The following is a 20,675-nucleotide window of genomic DNA, read 5'->3' as shown; positions in this document are numbered from 1 at the left end:
TACCTGGTGATGAAATCCACGGAGAAATATTTAGATTTCGGGGCTGGAACTGATGGAACCTTGTTGCGTTCTTGAACTAGGGTTCTTGACCTTTTTCTCCTTTCTTGCTTCTAATTTTCTAAGTTTTTATTTTTGATTTTGAATTATGTAAGTTATTATTATGTTTCTAGGCTTAAGCTGACTAAAATCTGATGATTTAGGACTTAAACGACGTATCTTAGGGGTTAAATGAACTAGGAAAAGACCAAAAGACCCCTGGAAATTTTGCTGTCGGACCAAACGACGACCTGGACTGACGGTCCGTCGTTTGGGTATGCTCGACAAGCCTTCACTAAAAAGGGCATAACTTTTTACTCAGAGGTTAGATTTTAGCAAAATAGGTGTCTACGGAAAGATAATTCAATTATATATCATTTCATAGGTCATATGGCACCTGATTCATTTTGTGCTAAAAATTATGACAATTTTAAGTTGACCCAACATCATTTCCCCCCTAACTGACTTCTCACTTTCACCTACGCTCAGACCTACGGACCGTTGATTGAACGACGGTTCGTGCTGGTCATTCTTAGTTCATGTCAGAGGTTGGGTAACTTGAGTCTCAATCCACTAACATAGACCACAGACCGTAGTCTGACTTAAGGACCATAGATCTGTCCGTAATCGACACTTAATCCATTTTCTGGTCTGACTTTTTGTGAGAGTTTCAGTGGCAAACAACGGATGCACAGTTGGGTCGTAGATTAGACTACGGTCCGTCGATAGTGATCGTCAATTGCATCTGCCGATTTCTTAAAAGCTGATTTTTATCTGTTTTTAATACGGGATGTTACAGTAACTAGCCCTTTGAGTTTACAGGTATGCTACTTATTTCATTCATGTAACATGATTTTTAGTGAATCCATCAATACAGTTGCGTTCTATACTCCGACAAGGTATAGAACGACTTTGGAAATATGAGTAAGACGTATCATCATGAGGCTCATATTGATGGTAAACAGTTAGAGAAACTCCTAGTAAAGAGTATATAGTTGTTAGTTAGAGAAACTCCTAGTAAAGTAAAGAGTGTGTGTGTGTGTGTGTGTGTGTATATATATATATAAAAGAAAACCCACAACCAACCCATTGACATGGCGCCACCACAAGCGAACATTCATATATTTCCTTTATTTTTTCCATTTATGCCCTTGATTCATTAAAAAATAAAAGCTTAAGTGGCTTCCTCTACTGCGATTTAACGACCCGCAAGTACACTCTAGAAGTTAGAGCATCCTTGAGTCGCCACATGGCAAATGAGACTTCAAGAAGTCTCATTAAAGCCACTCGTATCATTCATTGCATAATAAAACATTGTAAAATGAGTAAGAATTGAAAACTTTCTTCACACACGAAGAACTCTTTCCATAATCATTACGCAAGCGGAAGACTTTCATTTTAAACATTAAACCTTTACAACATCTCATTGAACCATCTAAACTTTGGAGTATACAACACTTGGGACTAAGCCCATACAAGCCATAAAATAAAGACTAATACATAAAGGAAATGGGGATATTGTCCTTGAATCGATGAGGACTCACCAATACTTCATCTTCAACCCTTAGAAACTTATCCATCCTCCATGGCATATTAAGACTTCCAATTCCCTAGACTTCAGTCAAAAAGGGAAAGAAAGGGGTTAGCACATTAGATGCATTAAGTATGGAAGCATGCAAAAACCATGAAAAAGGGACATTCAATAAATAACATGCTTTTCATGAATTTTTGATTAAAACATCATACTATAAGCATAATAACAACAATCAACACCTTAGAAACACATAAGAAATCATTTAAGAAATTTATCACATTTTTAGAACAACTTTACAGTAAGAAAAGTCATTGTTACAGTAAACTCCTTCACTGTTACAGTGAAGCCTATCAACTTCACATAGAGCACTTCCTAGCATGCAATCCTCTCACTAAAAGCTATCCTAAGACTCACTTAAGTAAGATAAAGAGAGACCGCCCATACACCCTCACTAGGCACACCTAAATGATCCTTAAGACCACTTATAATGAGATATACACACTTGCAATGCACCAACATATGAACATGAAATTATCCTACCTAAAGTGATTCTAAGTCTCGCTTGAGTGAGTTGTGAAGCGACCGCCCATACAATCCCTTACACACACACTTAAGAGATCCTATAGAGTATCTAAGATAGAATCGATCTCACTTAATACAACAACATACATATAACATGACATTCTCCCTTCCAAAGGTTATCGAAAGACTTACTCAAGTAAATCAAGAAGATAATATCCATGATTGACATCTTCAAGATTACCTAAGTAATCCTTAAGACTACCTTAGTTTTGATCATGTTTACATAATCAACCAACTTCCCTAACTAAAGTCATTCTTAAGACTTATCTAGGTAAAATACGAAGTGACCATTCCTATAACCCCTTCACACCTTAACTAGAAAACCCTTAACTACTCAACATAAGTACTTATTCATTTAATATACTTTCTGAACTTAAGTCATTACATTCCTTACTTCATTTAAGACTCATTCATCACCTAAGGACATTCAAGTATGGTCTTGGACAAGACCTAGGGACTCTAACTAGCATTATTAAAGCCTATTATGCAATGTCTAGATAGTGTCCCATACCACCACATAAACTTCATAGAACTTCTCTAATGCTAGTAGGTTTCCCATATGACGAGACTAGGCAATAACCGACATAGACCATGATAGCTAAACATGGAATCCGGAGTTCTAACCTACTCCGATGAGGGTGTTTTACTTTCCAAGGATAGAATTAGGACACATCCCATGTAGACACATGGTTAAGGAATATGAAGGGCTTTTATGCACTCTAGACTCATTCTCAAGCAGAGCTATATTGTACTCTAGTTTCCTTCTCAAGTAGAGCTACTTCCCGTAACATATTCACTCGGTGCTAGCCTTTGTTCTCATAGATTCATTTACGTTAAAGGTTCAAATAAAGGGATTCTATATCAAGTTCATAACCCAATTACATTTACCCAACTAAAGAGATCCTCTAGGGCTACCTTACAATGGCGACATAGATAACTCATAATGAATTTCCTAAGGATAATATGATGTCGTTCCATCCAATCAAACTTAAGTCCATCATTCATTACATGAAGGATACCATTACTAATTTCGACTTCAATGTTCATAACCTTATCACTAGGTTTAAGGTTCCACGTACATGACCTTCTTAACATCATTTAAGGTCTCACATATCATTCATTCATACATTAGAAGGGTGCAATAAGCTTACCTAGTCAAGACATATCATATTCATATATCTTCATACATGTATCAAGTAAGGGACACAAGTTTACCAAAACAAGACACAACATACTTTACTTTCTTTCATATAGCATATCATTCTTTGAAGCACTTAGGAATGACCCTTATCATCTTTATGTCATCCTATACATTACTATAACATTATCAATATAACCATCATTGACTCATATAGTCAAGTAGGAACAATCATGCATCAACTCTAACACTACACATACAAAGACATAGTCATAGTCTAACATGATCACCTAATATCAATAGAAGAACACATACTTTCACATTGATCACATGTAGATTAATATGCTCATACTTCACATAAATCAACTACACAAATCATCTTAATACTTCAAGTAGTGCTTACAAGGTCATGATCATCACAATACATAAAGTAACAATGACAAGGTCATATCATTCACATAGCACCGCCACCATAAGTGGACCATACCAATCGTTATTATAACAAAAAAGCTATGCATAATATTAATAGATTTAGGGCAGCATACCACCCATTCAATCTCACCACTTCAATCCAAAGCTAAATCATCCAACTCAATACCATAAGACCCTTACCCATGGTCATGAACATCAATTCAATACATAAACTATAATACTCAATGAATCTAGGTCAATTCAATATAGATTAATCAATCTAAGATCAATTAGACATCAATTGAATACAATTCTTATATCATTCAATAACCCATAGAAAACTACACTAGAATTCATAAGCATTAAGTCAATATCAATTCAATAAGCTTAATATTCAATGGATCTAAGAATATTCAATACTCAGTTGATCAAATTGAAACAGCCTATAAACCATACAATCATAATCTATACATAAATCAAGAGTCCATAACAATCTACACATGAATTCAATAATATCAAAGCATGATCACATAACCCATATTTTAGTCAAATTGAGAGATTTGAGAAGTTCAAGGGTTCATGGAGAATTTCATTGGAAAAATAAATTATACATCAGTAATATCATATCCTAAGGTTACAAAACGTTTCATGCAAGAACCCAAGACTTAGAGTAGAAATTGAACTTTTTCATCTTTTCGCAATCTTTGCAAATCATCTTTAAAATTGACTCTAAGGTGATAAAAAGCCTTAGATGAAGAACTACTATACCTTCTTAGAAGAATCCAATTATAATTGAAGAAGAAACTCCATTGAAGATCCATCTTCAAGCTCTATCTTCACCTTGAGCTCTCTTGGAGGTTTTTGAAGAAACTTTTGGAGAGAATGAGTTTTGATCTAGGTGCTAGGGTTTAAATGAGATTTTTATGACTTATATACTCTTAAAATAATCATAAACACCTAAAATAACCGTCCTCCAATTTTATAAGACTTGGGGTGAATTTTTTCAAAACCCCCCAAGTCCTAAAAGAAAGCTGGAAGATTTTTCAGCACCATTGACGCCCTAGCATCCACGGTCCGTAGGTGAGACCACCGTCGATGGGGTTAGTTGGTTGCTTCTACAGATCCTCAACCTTCAGACTACATGGATCCATCAACGCCACCCATCAATGGGCAGTTGTCTGGTCGATTGACCATCGTTCCAGGCAGTCGCTTGCCACTGTCTGGCAATGTTGAGCTCCAACCTGGGGTCCTCCTTCTAAGGCCCCTTGTGGGTCCTAGGTGAAGTCGTAACCGGACGTTAAAACTCTAAACACGTACGTATAGGTATTAGGAATATCTCCAAACAAGTACAACATCAAATAAGCCACGCAACATGATATAACACATCCAAAATAACAAAGACGTCTAAAGGCTATCTTTCGAACGTCACCGAACGTTCTTGGACGTTTGACCTCCAAACCTTACCAAACTCAACATTATGACTCTAAACACTATTACCAATCATTTAAGGACCTCATAAACTCATTACTTACTTATAAGAACATGAAAACACATAAGACACATAGGTGACTAGTCGTCGAACGTCTTGGTCGTCCCTTGATGTTTGACTTCTAACTTCACCAAAATCTTGAGAAATTTCCTCAAACATCATTTTAAATCATCTTATGACTTCAAGACTTCATATCACACACATTAGGCCCTAGTTTCACCTAATTCATTTTTGAAGGTGTTATGTGTTGTCCCCCTTCTTCCTTCTACGGGTAAACCTTTTCAGCACTTGGCATTATTTGGTCTCTCTACATAGTTTATTTCTTTCCTCGTTCTTTCTTTATACTATTTTTCTCAATCTTATTCTTGCTTGCTTTAGGTTTGTAAGGTTACTTGATTGTCTACTTTCTTTCCTTATTGCAATCTTAATCTTTACTGCTACACTTAATTATTTGCATTGATTTTAAATGAGGAAAAAATAAACAAAAAATTATTATTTTCCAGAAATTTACGATGTTTGTCCTTTTGTGGGATAATTATACAGAGAGGATACATATTCTTGTTGGCACAAATCCTGCATAATTTGGACTCTTAGGAATTATACTTTAAATATCTAACTTATATACACTACTATAATATAGAATTTTATATTTTAAATCAGTAGTTTTTTTAATTTTTTTATTTTTATTCATGGTGATTAATTTGTAGTTGTCATTTATCCGACCTAATAGCATAATTTTCTTTTAAAATTATGCATAAGTTATCAAACAAGAATATATTGTGTTACCTAGTACATATTTTATCGAAAAATTATATTATTTATATAGAAAATTCTACGAAGTATAAAAATTAAGAAATATTATTCACACACACACACACACACACACACACACACACACACACATATATATATATATATATATATATATATATATATGTATATATGTATATATATATACATATATATAAAATCTCGAGATTTTTATTTCGCCACTTACTCTCGAGTTCGAGCCTTAAATATGAAAATGAATCTCGATAATGAATGGTTAATCCTGTTTAATCTCTATAAAGAAACCTAGATAGTGTAAATTTGAATTAGTCGAGCGTCCTATTACTGATACCGAGCACCTAGTAGGAAACCAAATAAAAAGGTTTTGTGTTAAAGGATATAATCTATATTCTTCTTTTTCATTTATACGTCTTACAAAGAAGCTAACATTCCGAGCTTGAATTTTGGGATGTGAATTTTCTATAAATGAAATTTACTTTTTCTTTCCATATTACTCAAATATTTAATTTAATTTTTTTAATTTTTTTTTAATTCTATAATCCTACTCACTTACCATTTCTTTTATGTCTCTTATACTCCCTTACTCTTTTACTAACCATTTTGTCTTCCCTTTTTCTTTTAGGGTTTCATTGCTTTTCTCTCCTTTTCTTGATTTTAGCTCTTGTTTTCTTGATTTCTCAACTCCACAAAAATGGAAGCTGAAGATGATCAAGAAAATAATGGATCTTATGAAAAAGGTTTATCTTCAAGTAATTTTAAGGTGAAGATAAATCTTAAGCTCAAGAAAGATAAAGATAAAAGTCACGGAGATGAAGAAAAGAACATGTTGTTGATGAAGCAAAAGAAAGATCATACATGTTGTGAGTGTGGAAAAGAGTTTAGCTCAGGAAAAGCTTTAGGTGGACATATGAGTAGTGCACATGTTCAAGCAAATCAAAGATTAGAAGAATCTTTGAAGAAGAAAAAATCTTTGATAAAAAGATCAAGAATTGATGATTATGATGATGACGACGAAGAAGTTGTTCTCGAAGAAGAAGAAGAGATGGGAGATGTGGTTGTAAGTTGTGAAATTTGTCATAAGAATTTTTCATCTAAGAAATCTTTATTTGGACATATGAGATGTCATCCTGATAGAGAATGGAGAGGTATGAAACCCCCTAGTAAGAAAATATCGAAAAGTAAGGGTTTTGATGAAGCTAGTTTTGAGGATGTGAATGAGTGTTTTGAGGATCGTTTTGCTAGTCTTCGAGATGAAGAACAAGAAGATGGAGGAGGAGGAGGAGGAGGAGTTCATTTTAATGTGGTTGAACTACCTCCTTTGAAGGATTGGGGTGCGAAGGATAGACGAGGTAGATCCCCTCTAAAGAGGAGTGTAAGTAGTACTATAATGGATGATGATAAGGAGCTACATGACGCGGTTCAACAGCTTATAAATTTAGTCAATGGAGACGTGAACAATAACAACAACAACAATAATAGGTCAGAGGTCATGATGAATAGTAGCAATTCAGTTGGTAGTGCTCCTAAAGAAGCTGCTTTTCGCGATTTGAAGGATAAATCTAAGAAAAAGGGGGTTGTTGTTGATGATACTAAAGAAAAGAATCGCGAAGAAACCAAGAAGAGGAAGAGGGAGAAGGAGCTAGTCAAATTGGAACCGGGCCAGGATTTGGTCCCTAGCCCGGTTCTCAAGAAATCAGTGGAGGTCAAATACAAATGTAATATGTGTGGAAAGATGTTTGCGACTCATCAAGCACTAGGTGGACACAGATCGAGTCATAACAAGTTCAAGATTAGTATTGAGAACACGATCAATGAAATTAAGGGTAGAAATCATGAATAGAATAATAATAATACTCAAGATCATGGTCAATTGGGAAATCAAGNTTTGAAGAAGAAAAAATCTTTGATAAAAAGATCAAGAATTGATGATTATGATGACGACGACGAAGAAGTTTTTCTCGAAGAAGAAGAAGAGATGGGAGATGTGGTTGAAAGTTGTGAAATTTGTCATAAGAATTTTCCATCTAAGAAATCTTTAATTGGACATATGAGATGTCATCCTGATAGAGAACGGAGAGGTATGAAACCCCCTAGTAAAAAAATATCAAAAAGTAAGGGTTTTGATGAAGCTAGTTTTGAGGATGTGAATGAGGGTTTTGAGGATCGTTTTGCTAGTCTTCGAGATGAAGAAGAAGAAGATGGAGGAGGAGGAGGAGTTCATTTTAATGTGGTTGAACTACCTCCTTTGAAGGATTGGGGTGCGAAGGATAGACGAGGTAGATCCCCTCTAAAGAGGAGTGTAAGTAGTACTATAATGGATGATGATAAGGAGCTACATGACGCGGTTCAACAGCTTATAAATTTAGTCAATGGAGACGTGAACAATAACAACAACAACAATAATAGGTCAGAGGTCATGATGGGTAGTAGCAATGCAGTTGGTAGTGCTCCTAAAGAAGCTGCTTTTCGCGATTTGAAGGATAAATATAAGAAAAGGGGGGGTTGTTGTTGATGATACTAAAGAAAAGAATCGCGAAGAAACCAAGAAGAGGAAGAGGGAGAAGGAGCTAGTCAAATTGGAACCGGGCCAGGATTTGGTCCCTAGCCCGGTTCTCAAGAAATCAGTGGAGGTCAAATACAAATGTAATGTGTGTGGAAAGATGTTTGCGACTCATCAAGCACTAGGTGGACACAGATCGAGTCATAACAAGTTCAATATTAGTATTGAGAACACGATCAATGAAATTAAGGGTAGAAATCATGAAGAGAATAATAATAATACTCAAGCTCATGGTCAATTGGGAAATCAAGAAATCAATAATTATGGCAACATTATTATTAATGATCAATATGGATCTAATAATAATAATGTTCATAAGTGCAAATTTTGTGACAAGATTTTTCCTACTGGACAAGCACTTGGAGGTCATCAAAGGAGCCATTTGACAAATAATCAAGAAGAATCATCAAGTCAAAATGCAAGTAAAGTTCTTGATTTTGATCTTAATGAATTGCCTCATTTAGATGATGATACATTATTGTAATAGATAATAATAATAATAATAATAATAATAATAATAATAATAATAATAATCCAAAAGTAGGATTAAATTAGGTTTTATATTTGGGAATTTTATTATATGGTTTTATTGGATCTTTTCATTAGGATGTTTACTTTTCCTTAGGTAGTAGGAGTTTATTTCTCATTGATATATGTTATATGTAATATCCTTTAATCATAGTAGTTGATTTTGTTTTGATTTTCTTTTTTTTTTAAGTTCCTTATATACATGTTAAGTCTGTTAAAACTTATTTATTACAATGACTTTACTTATTTGGCTTTGTATATATTTTTTTAAAAAAAAACATGTTTTTGAATTGGATAATTTAAGGTTGTTATATTGTTAAATTGGTTAGAAATTTTGTTGGATTGATAAAATATCGATTTCGATCTAATCTTTCATTCTTCTATACTATTTTTCTGTTCTGAAGTCTTGTCATATTTACATAATCACAATTTTATTATATGTTAAATTATTCACAAGTCTTACCACATTTACGTACACTTGATTGCAAGTTACGTAGGTCGTATGATTTTAGTACGATCCTTATTCTACCTATTTTTGTTATTGTCTATAAGTTTTACGGCTTGACGATACTAATTGCTTGTCAGGGAGCGCTTTACCCCCCTAATGTGGGACATTTCGATGCGAATTCGGATTTAGTCGAATTCTAATGCAGGTACCGAACATCGAGTGAAAAAAAAAACCTCTTTTATCTATATATATATTTTTAATTGTTCATATGTATTTATTTTGGAATTTTATTATATGGTTCTATATTATATCTTTAGGATGTTTACTTTTCCTATAGTAGAAGTTTATTTCTTATTGATATAAGTTTCAAAGTTAATTACATGTAATTTCCTTTAATTAGTTGATTTTCTTCCCGTTTTTAGTTCCTTGTATTAAGTCTTTTAAATTTTGCATTGTTCACAAATTATATCGACTTCATTACACTTTATAGGTCATATAAATTTGACACACTCTTCATTCTACCTATCTTGTTAATTTTCTCAAAAATCTTACACAATTTGCAAAACTTCCCTCGTTCAAAAGTTATGTCACATGGCTCGTATTTTTAACATAATTTTTCATTCTACCTATCTTGTTAAATTTCGATGTTATACCCATGATAGAATCTCCAAAAATATACTATTTTTAGCAAATCCGACACAAACTCTTGATATTTTTTGAAGAATCCGAACAACATAGTTGTTAAGAACAAAACAAGTGCATAAGTGTAAAGACGGTCAACAAAAGCTACACTAAACAAGATATCAAAAGAGTCCTACATAAAAACCAATAGAGCAAGTCATATTTTACTTGCAATTATTCAAAACAACTTGATGTTCGTCAAGAAAATTTATAAATAGGAGCATGATACTTCACACCGTAAACCCATTGAAAAGAGAATGTTGAAATTTTATTCCCTTTCAAGTAATAGAATTATTTGTTGTTTATCGGAAATATCTCTAACCGGAGCGCTAGACTAATCCATAAGCCTTGTAAATCAGATTGGATTGATTGACCAAAAGCTTAGACCTTCATTGACAGGAGGGGAAAAGGCTAGACCAAAATCTACCCTAGCTAAATCTATACTATCTAAATTTGTTCCAAGATTCTAGGACTAGCTAAATCTATACTACCTAGGATCACGATGCATGCTGTATCAGTAGAAAATCTGCACTAGCAAAATCTATTAAAAGTGTGCCGAAACACCCCCTGTATAGAATAGCAAAAGAAAAGTATAATTCAGGAAGCCTTCTGCTAGCCCAAGATTGTTACCTAAGATCGGAAGATTCAACTTAGGAAGAGGAAGATAGAAGGGAGAAAAAGTATTTTGGATAGAAGAACTTTGGTATAGAAGAAGACTATTTGATTTGGGTTGATTACAAATGTACAAGACAACCCATATTTATACTTGTTCATGGATGGTTCTAGAAATTCTTCTAGATACTTCTATAAAGAAAATTCTAGTGATCTTTATCTTCTACCCTATAATATCTAGATATTTTTTGAAGATAACTATTCTAGATTCAACACTAGACTATTCTAGAAACTATACTAGAATAATCTATGATATTCCAAAAATCAACTTTATCATTTTTCACACTCCCCCTTAAAGTGACTTTTGGAAACTACCCCACACTTGTTGTGGAAGAACTCAAACGAAGATTGAGCCATGTCTTAGCGAAAATCTCAACATTTTCTTCCGTACTCCTTTTCCTTCTTCAAATGATAAATATTTTTTATCATCGAAGGAGCCATGTGAATTATCTCGTCGCTGAGTTCCTAGACTCCCCCTTTTTCTTAACTTCCCTATATTTGTACTATCTGGAGAGACATCTATGATGGACAAGTTTGGAACTCCGATGCTCAAAATTTTGGAACATGTTTCTTCCGATGCAACTCCATAATATTGAGATATTTCATTAGTATTAGCCCCTTCATCTGAGTCAGGATGATATTGTCATCTATTTCTTGTGAAGCCTCAACACCATAGTAGGATACACCATCAAATTTCCTTTCGTGCTCTTCAATTACTTGTTTATCATGTTTAGAAGTTTCGAAAGTTATATCATCTATCGCTTCGCCTGAAATTTGGCCTTCAAGGTCGGCTACTCCATCTATTTGATCAACATTTTCTCCATTTGCTTCTAATATTTGATCTAAGCCAATGACTAACCTTGATATGGCTGACGATTGATCAGAGACTTCAACTTCCCATACATCTTCCTCAGTACTTTCTCCATAAAGGTCACCATCAACATACATAGCTCCAGACATTTGTTCAGAATCTATTTCCTTGATTTATTTGATAAAAGCTACTATATCCCCAGTATGAACATCTTCAAGATTTCGTTGCTTTATATCGATGACATCATTGTCTTGCTTCTCCATGTAATCGACTGTATTATGTTCTGAATCCTCGATCAGGTTTTCTTCAAGGTTGATGGAAACCATAGCATCTATTGCTCGAGCCTCAGCTACTAAACAATTTTCCCAGTCTTCTTCTTCTTCAACGACTTTTTGAGCCATATTGCTATCCTTGGCTCAATAATATCTTTTTATATGCCCTATTTCTCCACAACGATAACATCTGAGAGGCTTCTTACCATAATAGTTAGAAGACTTCCTTCTCTCTAGGTGAGAGTGATCCACCTGAGGATCGAGAGTGTAGCATATTTCTTGTTTTTCCTTTAAAGTTCCTCTTGTTGGATACCAGAGCATTTTCTTCTCCTTTGACAAATAAACTAGCCAACTGCTTGGCTAGTAATTCCAATATCTGCAGCCGAGCTTCAATCTTTTTGTTGAACAAGTGATCGAGGGTCCTCCATATCTTGTGAGCTGATTTATACTTTACAATGTTATCAAATAAATCGGAGGAGATTGTCCTCTTTAGAATGAAATCCTCCTTCGCATTAACCTGCTTCCACTTCTTGTATACACTGTTATTTTTCGGTCCGTCAGCAGGAGGACTTGTGTCATTCCCGTTAACAATATCCCACAAATCCTCTCCTACAATGTATGATTTCATACATGTTTTTCATACTTTGTAATTTGACTGATTCAACAACTCCATCCCCAATCCATTAACATGGCCTCTAAAATTCATATAGACAAACTAGTTGAATCTACACCAATCCGATCTTGAAATAAAACCCACTAGCCAATCTATGACTATGTCTCTGATACCATGTAGTGAATAACAGAAGAAAAGTATAATTTGGGAAGCCTTCTGCTAGCCCAAGATTGTTAACTAAGATCGAAAGATTCAACTAATGAAGAGGAAGCAAGAAGGGAGAGAGTATATTGGATAGAAGAACTTTGGTATAGAAGAAGACTATTTGATTTGAGTTGATTACAAATGTACAAGACCCCCATATTTATACTTGTTCATGGATGGTTTTAGAAATTCTTCTAGATACTTCTACAAAGAAAATTTTAGTGATCTTTATCTTCTACTCTAGAATATCTAGATATTTCTTGAAGATAACTATTCTAGATTCTACACTAGACTATTCTAGAAAATATACTAGAATAATCTATATGATAATGCAAAAATCAACTTTATCATATTTCACACCCTGAACCCCTCGAATCCCAAATCGACCTTCCCAACATATCCCAAAACATTGTATAAACGTACTGGAAGTTTCAAATCAAGCAATGGAGTGCTAATACTTAATCCGAGGGGTTGGATTGTTACATGTAGTTTCTCGCATCAAAAGCTTTATTTTTTTCCATTTCCTAATCAGTTTCTTTCTTCTTTATTTTGACATTTGCAACTACTACTGGGACTGTTTTGGCTCTTTGGATGGTTCCGATGGAATCACTTGATCAAGATGGCTGGAAGATAGCTGCCGCTTCTTATGGGAAGACACATAGGTCTGCTTCCTACGTCATTTTTCTTTGACAACAACATTTCAGGTTTTTGTTGTGATGCTTATTCTGAAAGTTTGTTGACTTCACTTGATTAATCGTTGATCATTTAATTGCTATTTTTGACACACTACTAAAAATTTGAAAATACTTGACCTTCATGCTTTGACGAAATTCAAATCTATATGCTGTCCGCTTAGAAATTATTATACATGTTGTAAATCCATCAAATAATTCCTATTCAGATCATGACCATATGGTGTCTCAAATTTGTAAGCAACTTTTTAATTTACATGAACTACAAGTATGAAAGAGTCCCCTGTCTGTCTCTCTGAATTTCTACTACTAAGTAGCACTTCTGCTATTCAATCATAGAATCGATTGCGACTTATAACCTAGCTGTCCTTGATCAACAGTCGCAACAAAGTTTCATTTCAAAAAAATTTCACCAGAGATAAAGGTATCATTGAAAGGTTTAAAGGCTACTGAAGTAATGAAGCATTTGTTCACAACTGTCCCTTTCTCCTCATTATGAACAAGTATTATGCTTTGTAATATGTGGATTTATGAAATCTCTCATTAGATTAAAATAAAATAATTGCCGCTTCCATTTCCTCCACGAGTAACAGCTTCCTCAAATGCCTCTAGCAAATCTTGACAATCGCTCACCAACATCATGTGACTTTCTCCACTACTCTTCCAGATTCCAGAATCTACATCTTATAGCATCGCATCATCTGATTTGCCACGTCTTAATCACCCTGTAAAATTCTTTTATATAAATCTTCACCTTTTGTCTCTACAATATATGTCCTACAAATATTTGGAGTTCTCTTTCTGAATAGGTAAAATAATGTATTCTGATTTCTGTATATTCTAATTATAACGTGTAGTTTATTATCAGTCAATACTTCGGGAAGAGTAGGTAAAGCTAATTGGAAAGCTCCTTCCAATAAGACCATTTGAGATTGCTCAGCTATAGGTTTTTTAGATGAAATAACAATACTTTTCAAATGTGATAAGAAATGAAGTCTATTTACAAAAGAGAAATTTTTGAATAAACTCAGTAAAACATAAGGCAATCACCTAATTTAAAACAAAAGGGAGGTGGAGAAATCCTCATAAAAATAGCTATGCTTAAATTTATAAAAAATATCTTCTAAAAATATAAAACAGGAAAAAGCATTGATTAAGAAAAGAACAAATTAGTGGAGTAAACAAAAATTTATGGCGATAAATAAATCACCTCAAATCCTTAGGAGGGAAAGAAAAAAGAACCAATGCAGCAAACACTAACCTCCCTTCAAGTATACTCAAACAACCACGACTTCATATAAAGAGGAGGGAGTGTTGAATGATCCTCGGGGCTAACATTGAGGATTTTAGATGTTTTGTATTGTGCCTGCAACTAACACCGAGGATTTTGGGAGAAGAACGAATTTGGGAAATAGGAGTTTCGAATCATGTTCAAAGCAAGGTGAACACCAACAAACTTCACAGTCTCACAAATCCTAAAGAATGTGTTTCATATTCATTTGAAAGTAATGCGAATGCAAAATAGCATGATATAATATTAGTATGGATTGAGCAATTTGAATGTAATATAGGTCAATGATGAATGGCCATTTCATAGATGAATTCACCACTTTATAGAGTCCAGTTTGACTGATCGATCACTATACATTTTATATTTCTTAGATTTGCTATATTAGTGAAATATCATGGCATCTCTACTTCAACTATTTGCTATAACTAGTGGAACATTCCGTTGATATGATATATGTATAAAATGTATCATGTATTTTTCAAACAACATTTTTTATTATTTTGTAAATAGAAGGAACATTTCACCATTTTGCATCATATTGAAGAAAATGTTTGTGTTGTGACGAAAAATCACTATTGTCACTAATGAAATAGCAGTAGCTTGGAGAAGCTAATGCTGGCTGAAAAATCAATTGATGAAGCAGTGATAGATGTATGCGAGAAAGGAACTAAATTAAACCTAGCACTCTGTCTGCTCCTTCAACCTTGTTATTTTAAAATCCTTTACCCTTATTATTTTAAAAAAGGGATCTACTCGTTCACCCTTGTTATTATGCAAATATCCGTGTTCTTCCGTGGTTTGGTTCGATACAAAGATACATGCCCCTGTATTGTACAAGTATTACTAAATATACGTATGTGAGCTTCGATGAAGTTGCTATATTTTTTTTATAATGCCCCTTGTGTTGTACATGTTGTACAAGTATTACTAAATATATGTATGTAAGCTTTGGTGGAGTGTTCTTCCGTGGTTTGGTTCGATACAAAGAGACATGCTTCTGTATTGTACAAGTATTACTAAATATATGTATGTGAGGTGTTACTAATACCTAAACGACTTAGTTAAGGGGTTTAACATCCGGTCACGCGCCCACCTAGGAACCGCAAGGGGCCCTAGATGAAGGGCCCAAGAATCGGACAAGACTACCAAGAACACTGCCCAAACGACGGACCAGTCTACTTGGCGTGGGCCCATCGACGCCCCGTCGACTGGGGCCGTCGTTCATAGTTGGTGAAAGTTCCAGCCCTCCCTTGAACCAGCCTCGTTCCATCGATGCCCAGCAGCACGGGCCGTCGAATCATCGACACCCAGTAGCTTGGGTCGTCGATTGGCCACTTCGAAAAGCTGTGAAAAGTTGCTGCCAACTTGGGGTGTTTTATGTAAATTCACCCCAAGTCTTTTATAACCCTAGGTCAATGCTTTTAGTGTTTTTAAGATATATTAAGTTTGTTTTAAACCCTAGACCTAGACAAGACCCCTCACTTCAAATACTCAAACTCCCTCTCTAAAGAAAACTCTCCCAAAGTCACCATTGAAGCTAAGACTCAAGGAAGGCAAGGAGGGATGGTTTGGACGTGTATCTTCACCAAAATTAGTGGGTTTCCTTCTCTTTGAGGTATGGTATCCATCCTTGAACCCTCTTCCATTCAAGGAGCCATTTCCAAAGGATTTCAAAAAGGGTTTTCAAACTCAAATTCCTTCTACCTTGATTTTAAGTTTGGGTCTTCTTTTAAAAGTAGTCTAATAGTTTAAATGCGTTTATTCTTGTATGAATTGATTATTTAAATGTTAAAAACCTAAGAACTCATGTATATGCATATTTCAAACTTTTAGCTTAAGAAATGGGTTAAATGAGCATGTTTGGGTAAGGTATGAACTTTGGTTTTCTTATGTTTCCATGTTGGTTTAGCTACTGCCCTAAGGGACTTATTATGATGAAATATTGAGAAATTGATTATAATCGATAATGGCTTTGTTAAATGGTGAATTTTTCATATTGCATAGTTCTTATTGTAAATTGCTCTTGAGTGGTATAGTCCACATTCTTGGTGGCGGTGTTTATTTGATGAACTTGATATTACTTACTATGTTTTGTGAGTATGGCTTTGAAGGCCTCGTATATGAAATGAAGTGATATTGAAGATAAGTCTTGTCTTGTGTTTTGTGAAGTTGAATCGCATGTTTGGTTTAGATTATGCCTAGGTAAAGTATATGACTTGTGAAGCATGTAAAGTGTGTAAATTGATGAATGTAGGACTAAAGCATGTATAGAAGCTAATGTTAATTAAATGATATTTATATGCAAGATGTGCTCACAAGTACTCACACACATTTAAATGAATGCATGAAGTTAAATTTAGTAAATAGAGGAGTTTTGAGGTGGACACTCTTCGTGAGTTGAGACGAAGTATTTAGTAGCAACCTCGTTACATCCTAAGAGCTTTCAAAGATAGGTCGGAGGATGAATGCCCTTTGTGAGTTGAGATTTGGTGTTCACTAGCAATCCTTAACCTATAGTTTAAAGTGTTTAGAATCTGTGGGGGTTATGTCTAGCACCGAGAGGATATGAAGAAGGGGTGATTACACTTGGTGAGTTGAGATGTTTTATTCCAATGTACCTCTTGAGATGAGTACTCCTCGTGAGTAGAGAATGATTACTTAGTAGAAATCTCCTTATCCCTTAACTATGCGCCCGCATAGGTGTAGCCATTGGAAAAGCCATGTAAAAGCTAAAAAGAATGACCTTACTCTACGCAAGTGTCCGATAGGGGTTAATGTCGGGATTCCATGCCTAACTATCATGGTCCATGTCGGTTAAGCTAACCCTCCACAAAAGAATTGATTGAACTAAGTCTTCTAAAAGAACGTACTACTTAGGGGAGGGGGTGGTATGGGACGCTATCTACTCATTGCACTAGGTAGGACCTTCCGAAAGGGAAGACTTGGTGTCAAACCTTCTAAAAGAATGTACTACTTAGGGTAGGTGGTGGTATGGGATGTTATCTACTCATTGCACTAAGTAGTCATTCCGAAAGGGAAGATTTTTGTGGTTTGTTGGGTGTCTTTTAATGTCTTGCCATTGATTGAGGGGCTTGTTTCTCCCGAATTGAGTAAGCCGAAAGGAGTAGTCTTGAGGGTTGCTTTGGTGTGTATTGAAGGAGGCATATGCATACTTCCTTCATGTCTTACCTTAGTTTGTCTTAGGATAATCCCGAGGTAAGGAAACTCTTACGGAAAATGAGTTCACTTTCTCTTTCGCTTGGTCGTGGAAGTTCACTCATTTAGGATAGGATAATTCATTGTGAGTGCCTTAAATGATTCATTGTTAAAGTTCAAATTTGTTCACTGTAATATTGGTTGGAGTTTACTGTAAAGCTTTGAAAGTTACTGTAAATGGTCCCTTTTGGTTTTAAATTATGGAATCTCTTATCTAGGTGTTAAGTGATGGTTCTTATGATGTTTTGCTTCTATATTCTTGAATATTTTACTTAAATTGCATGAAAAGTTATTTTACTAAAATGTCCCTTTTCACATGTTTTTGCATATGTCATACTAAGTACATTATTTGTACTAACCCCATACTTTTCTGTACCTTATAAGTATAGGTTGAAGACTTTTTGGAAGATTCGAAGGCGAAGCTTGGGAAATTCACTCTCTCAAGAATTGGTAAGTCCTCATATATCCGAGGACATAGTCTATTGTTTTCTAGCTTTATTATTAAGACTTAATATGTATTTGATTTCAATGTAAAGGGTCGTGTCCCTAAGATATTATATGTCGTGTCTTAAGTTTGGCTTGTGACGATAAGATATGTTAAGTATTTATGAAAGATTTCTTTTTTATTAATTTATTCGTGAAAAGTTTTTACTCCGGTCTACTTTTCATGTCATATGTAATGAATGCTAGTTGAAGGTCTTTACAAGACCCCAAAAGGTCAAGTACGCCCAGACACGAAACGAGGGTTCCTCCTAACTTTTAGGGATTCTATCGGATCGTGACACTTAATAAGTAAGAGAATGTCCCATTCAAGTAAAACACTTGTAGTAATAACTTATACATTGTCTCATCCGTCTCTATTCAACATAGATTAACAAATTTTGCCCTTTAAATTTGGATATTGATTGTGAGGACAATCTCGATTGCCAAAAGACTCTATTTATTTTTCAAAAAAGAAAAATTTATTTTGGTCTCTCTGTGGCCATAGCTCTTAGAGTTGTGTGCATCAGAAGGTGATAAATAGACAGAAGGGAAAGAAGTAGAGAATATCACGATAGCTGAGCATATTATTGGTGAAAATGGGGAGGTGTACCAAATGAAGTAAAACTGGACCTAGTTAGCGAGATTAAGCCTAAGTATATATGAATGACCTGATTGTGAAAACAAACATAATTCGGACAATCCGTGAATTTTAAACTTGAGTTTTTCAAATCTGATAAGTCCATTATATTCAGTTTATTGTATAGAAAAAGAAGACAAGTATCTTAGACTTATTTTTTGCCTAAAATATGTCTTGTGCGTGATTTTGAGGAAAACAATCAACTAAAAATTGAAATTTCTCTTATGAAATTGAAATTCACCCTCTCAAAGACTTTTGCTTAAGAGTTGTCAAATNAAATATAATTTAGGGTATATATATATATATATATATATATATATATATATATATATATATATACTAGAAGGGAGGCCCTTGCATTGCACGGGGCACAAAGCCCAACAATTTATATATTTTGAAATCTTAAATTTTATTAAAGGGAAAATGGTCAATAATTTAGTATACAAAATGGCTAAAAAATGTCCTTTTTCTGAATAAATGTATTTTTTTTTTAAAAAAAAGACAATCTTCCTCCTAATTAAAATATTATTAAGTAATACTATTCTTATTTACTTTCTTTTGAAATTACTTAACAAATAAAAGTGTAGGAAATATTTTTCTTCTACTTTATCTCATTTTATCAATTAAAATAGAATAATTTCATGTACACTTTCGATAGATAATATATGTCATATATATAAGATCATAGTATATCTATAATTTACATAACAATAAAAAATATTTTCATTTTTTATTTTTTCTGAATTAAAGTAAGATAAACATTAACTAATATTTTTAAAAACATTAATTGAAAAAAATGTGTCAAAAGAAAATAACAATACATTTATTTGAAAAATGAGGTTTTTGACCTATTAAATAACAATAATGACAATTTTAGACCAAAATATTGATAACAAGAGAATTTTTGGATCAAACTATAAACGAAGGACATTTTTGTTCTTTTCGCATAGTTTAAGGAAATTTTTTAGCCAAAGTATTGACGATAAAGATATTTTTGAGTCAAACTATAAACGAAAGACATTTTTATTCCTTTCACGTAGCTTAAGAGTATTTTTGACGATTTTTCCTTTATTTATTGTATAACCTTTTGTCATAAAGGGACAAAATGAAGGTGGAAGTAGTAATCGACAAGAAACAAAAGTTAATACATAAAGGCTACTCAAATAGAGATATCATGTAAGATACGAAATTCACATTGTTAAAGAACTCTCACAACACGTCTTATCTATAATAATCGCAATATATGAGAAATAATTTTTGAAAGATTGACAGAATTTGTAAATATAATGGGTGTGTTTGGTATGACGAAAAACATTTTCTGGAAAATATTTTCCAATTTCCTCATGTTTGGTTGGAACAAAAGTTTTGGAAAATGTTTTCCAAATCAACTCATTTCCTCAAAATTAAGGAAAATGACTTCTTTCAAAAGTTAAGAAAAACATTTTCCAAAACTATCTTCCAAATTCAAATTACATTTTTTTTTTGAAAAAACACATCAATTTCTAACAAATATTTTCAATTTCAAAATTTTATTTTTTCACCTCGATCCCGGACCCCACCACCATCGCCGGAACACCCCCCCCCCCCC

At 34.0% G+C, this 20,675-nt stretch overlaps 1 protein-coding gene and 1 pseudogene across 1 annotated transcript; one reads left to right on the top strand and one right to left on the bottom strand.

Annotated features, from left to right (window-relative positions):
• The first annotated feature begins 6,670 nt into the window (after positions 1-6,670).
• LOC114074424 (zinc finger protein ZAT9-like) lies at positions 6,671-9,023 on the top strand. Its single transcript, XM_027912345.1, has 2 exons — positions 6,671-7,621; positions 8,544-9,023. The coding sequence occupies exons 1-2, from the start codon at positions 6,671-6,673 to the stop codon at positions 9,021-9,023; spliced, it is 1,431 nt and encodes a 476-aa protein (XP_027768146.1).
• A 3,142-nt stretch (positions 9,024-12,165) lies between these two features.
• The window catches only part of LOC107001554, a 17,638-nt pseudogene continuing 9,128 nt past the window's right edge, over positions 12,166-20,675 (bottom strand).

The sequence above is a fragment of the Solanum pennellii genome, chromosome 10 (genome assembly GCF_001406875.1).
Source record: "Solanum pennellii chromosome 10, SPENNV200".
Taxonomy (NCBI): Eukaryota; Viridiplantae; Streptophyta; class Magnoliopsida; order Solanales; family Solanaceae; genus Solanum; species Solanum pennellii.
This window is presented reverse-complemented; position numbering and strand designations above follow the sequence as displayed.

Bases quoted from the DNA above. Each gene is read 5' to 3' on its own strand.
- LOC114074424 (XM_027912345.1), top strand. From the start codon at position 6,671: ATGGAAGCTGAAGATGATCAAGAAAATAATGGATCTTATGAAAAAGGT. The intron at 7,622-8,543 runs GTCAAATTGGAA...AAGAGGGAGAAG, and splicing joins GGAAGAGGGAGAAGGAGCTA to GAGCTAGTCAAATTGGAACC.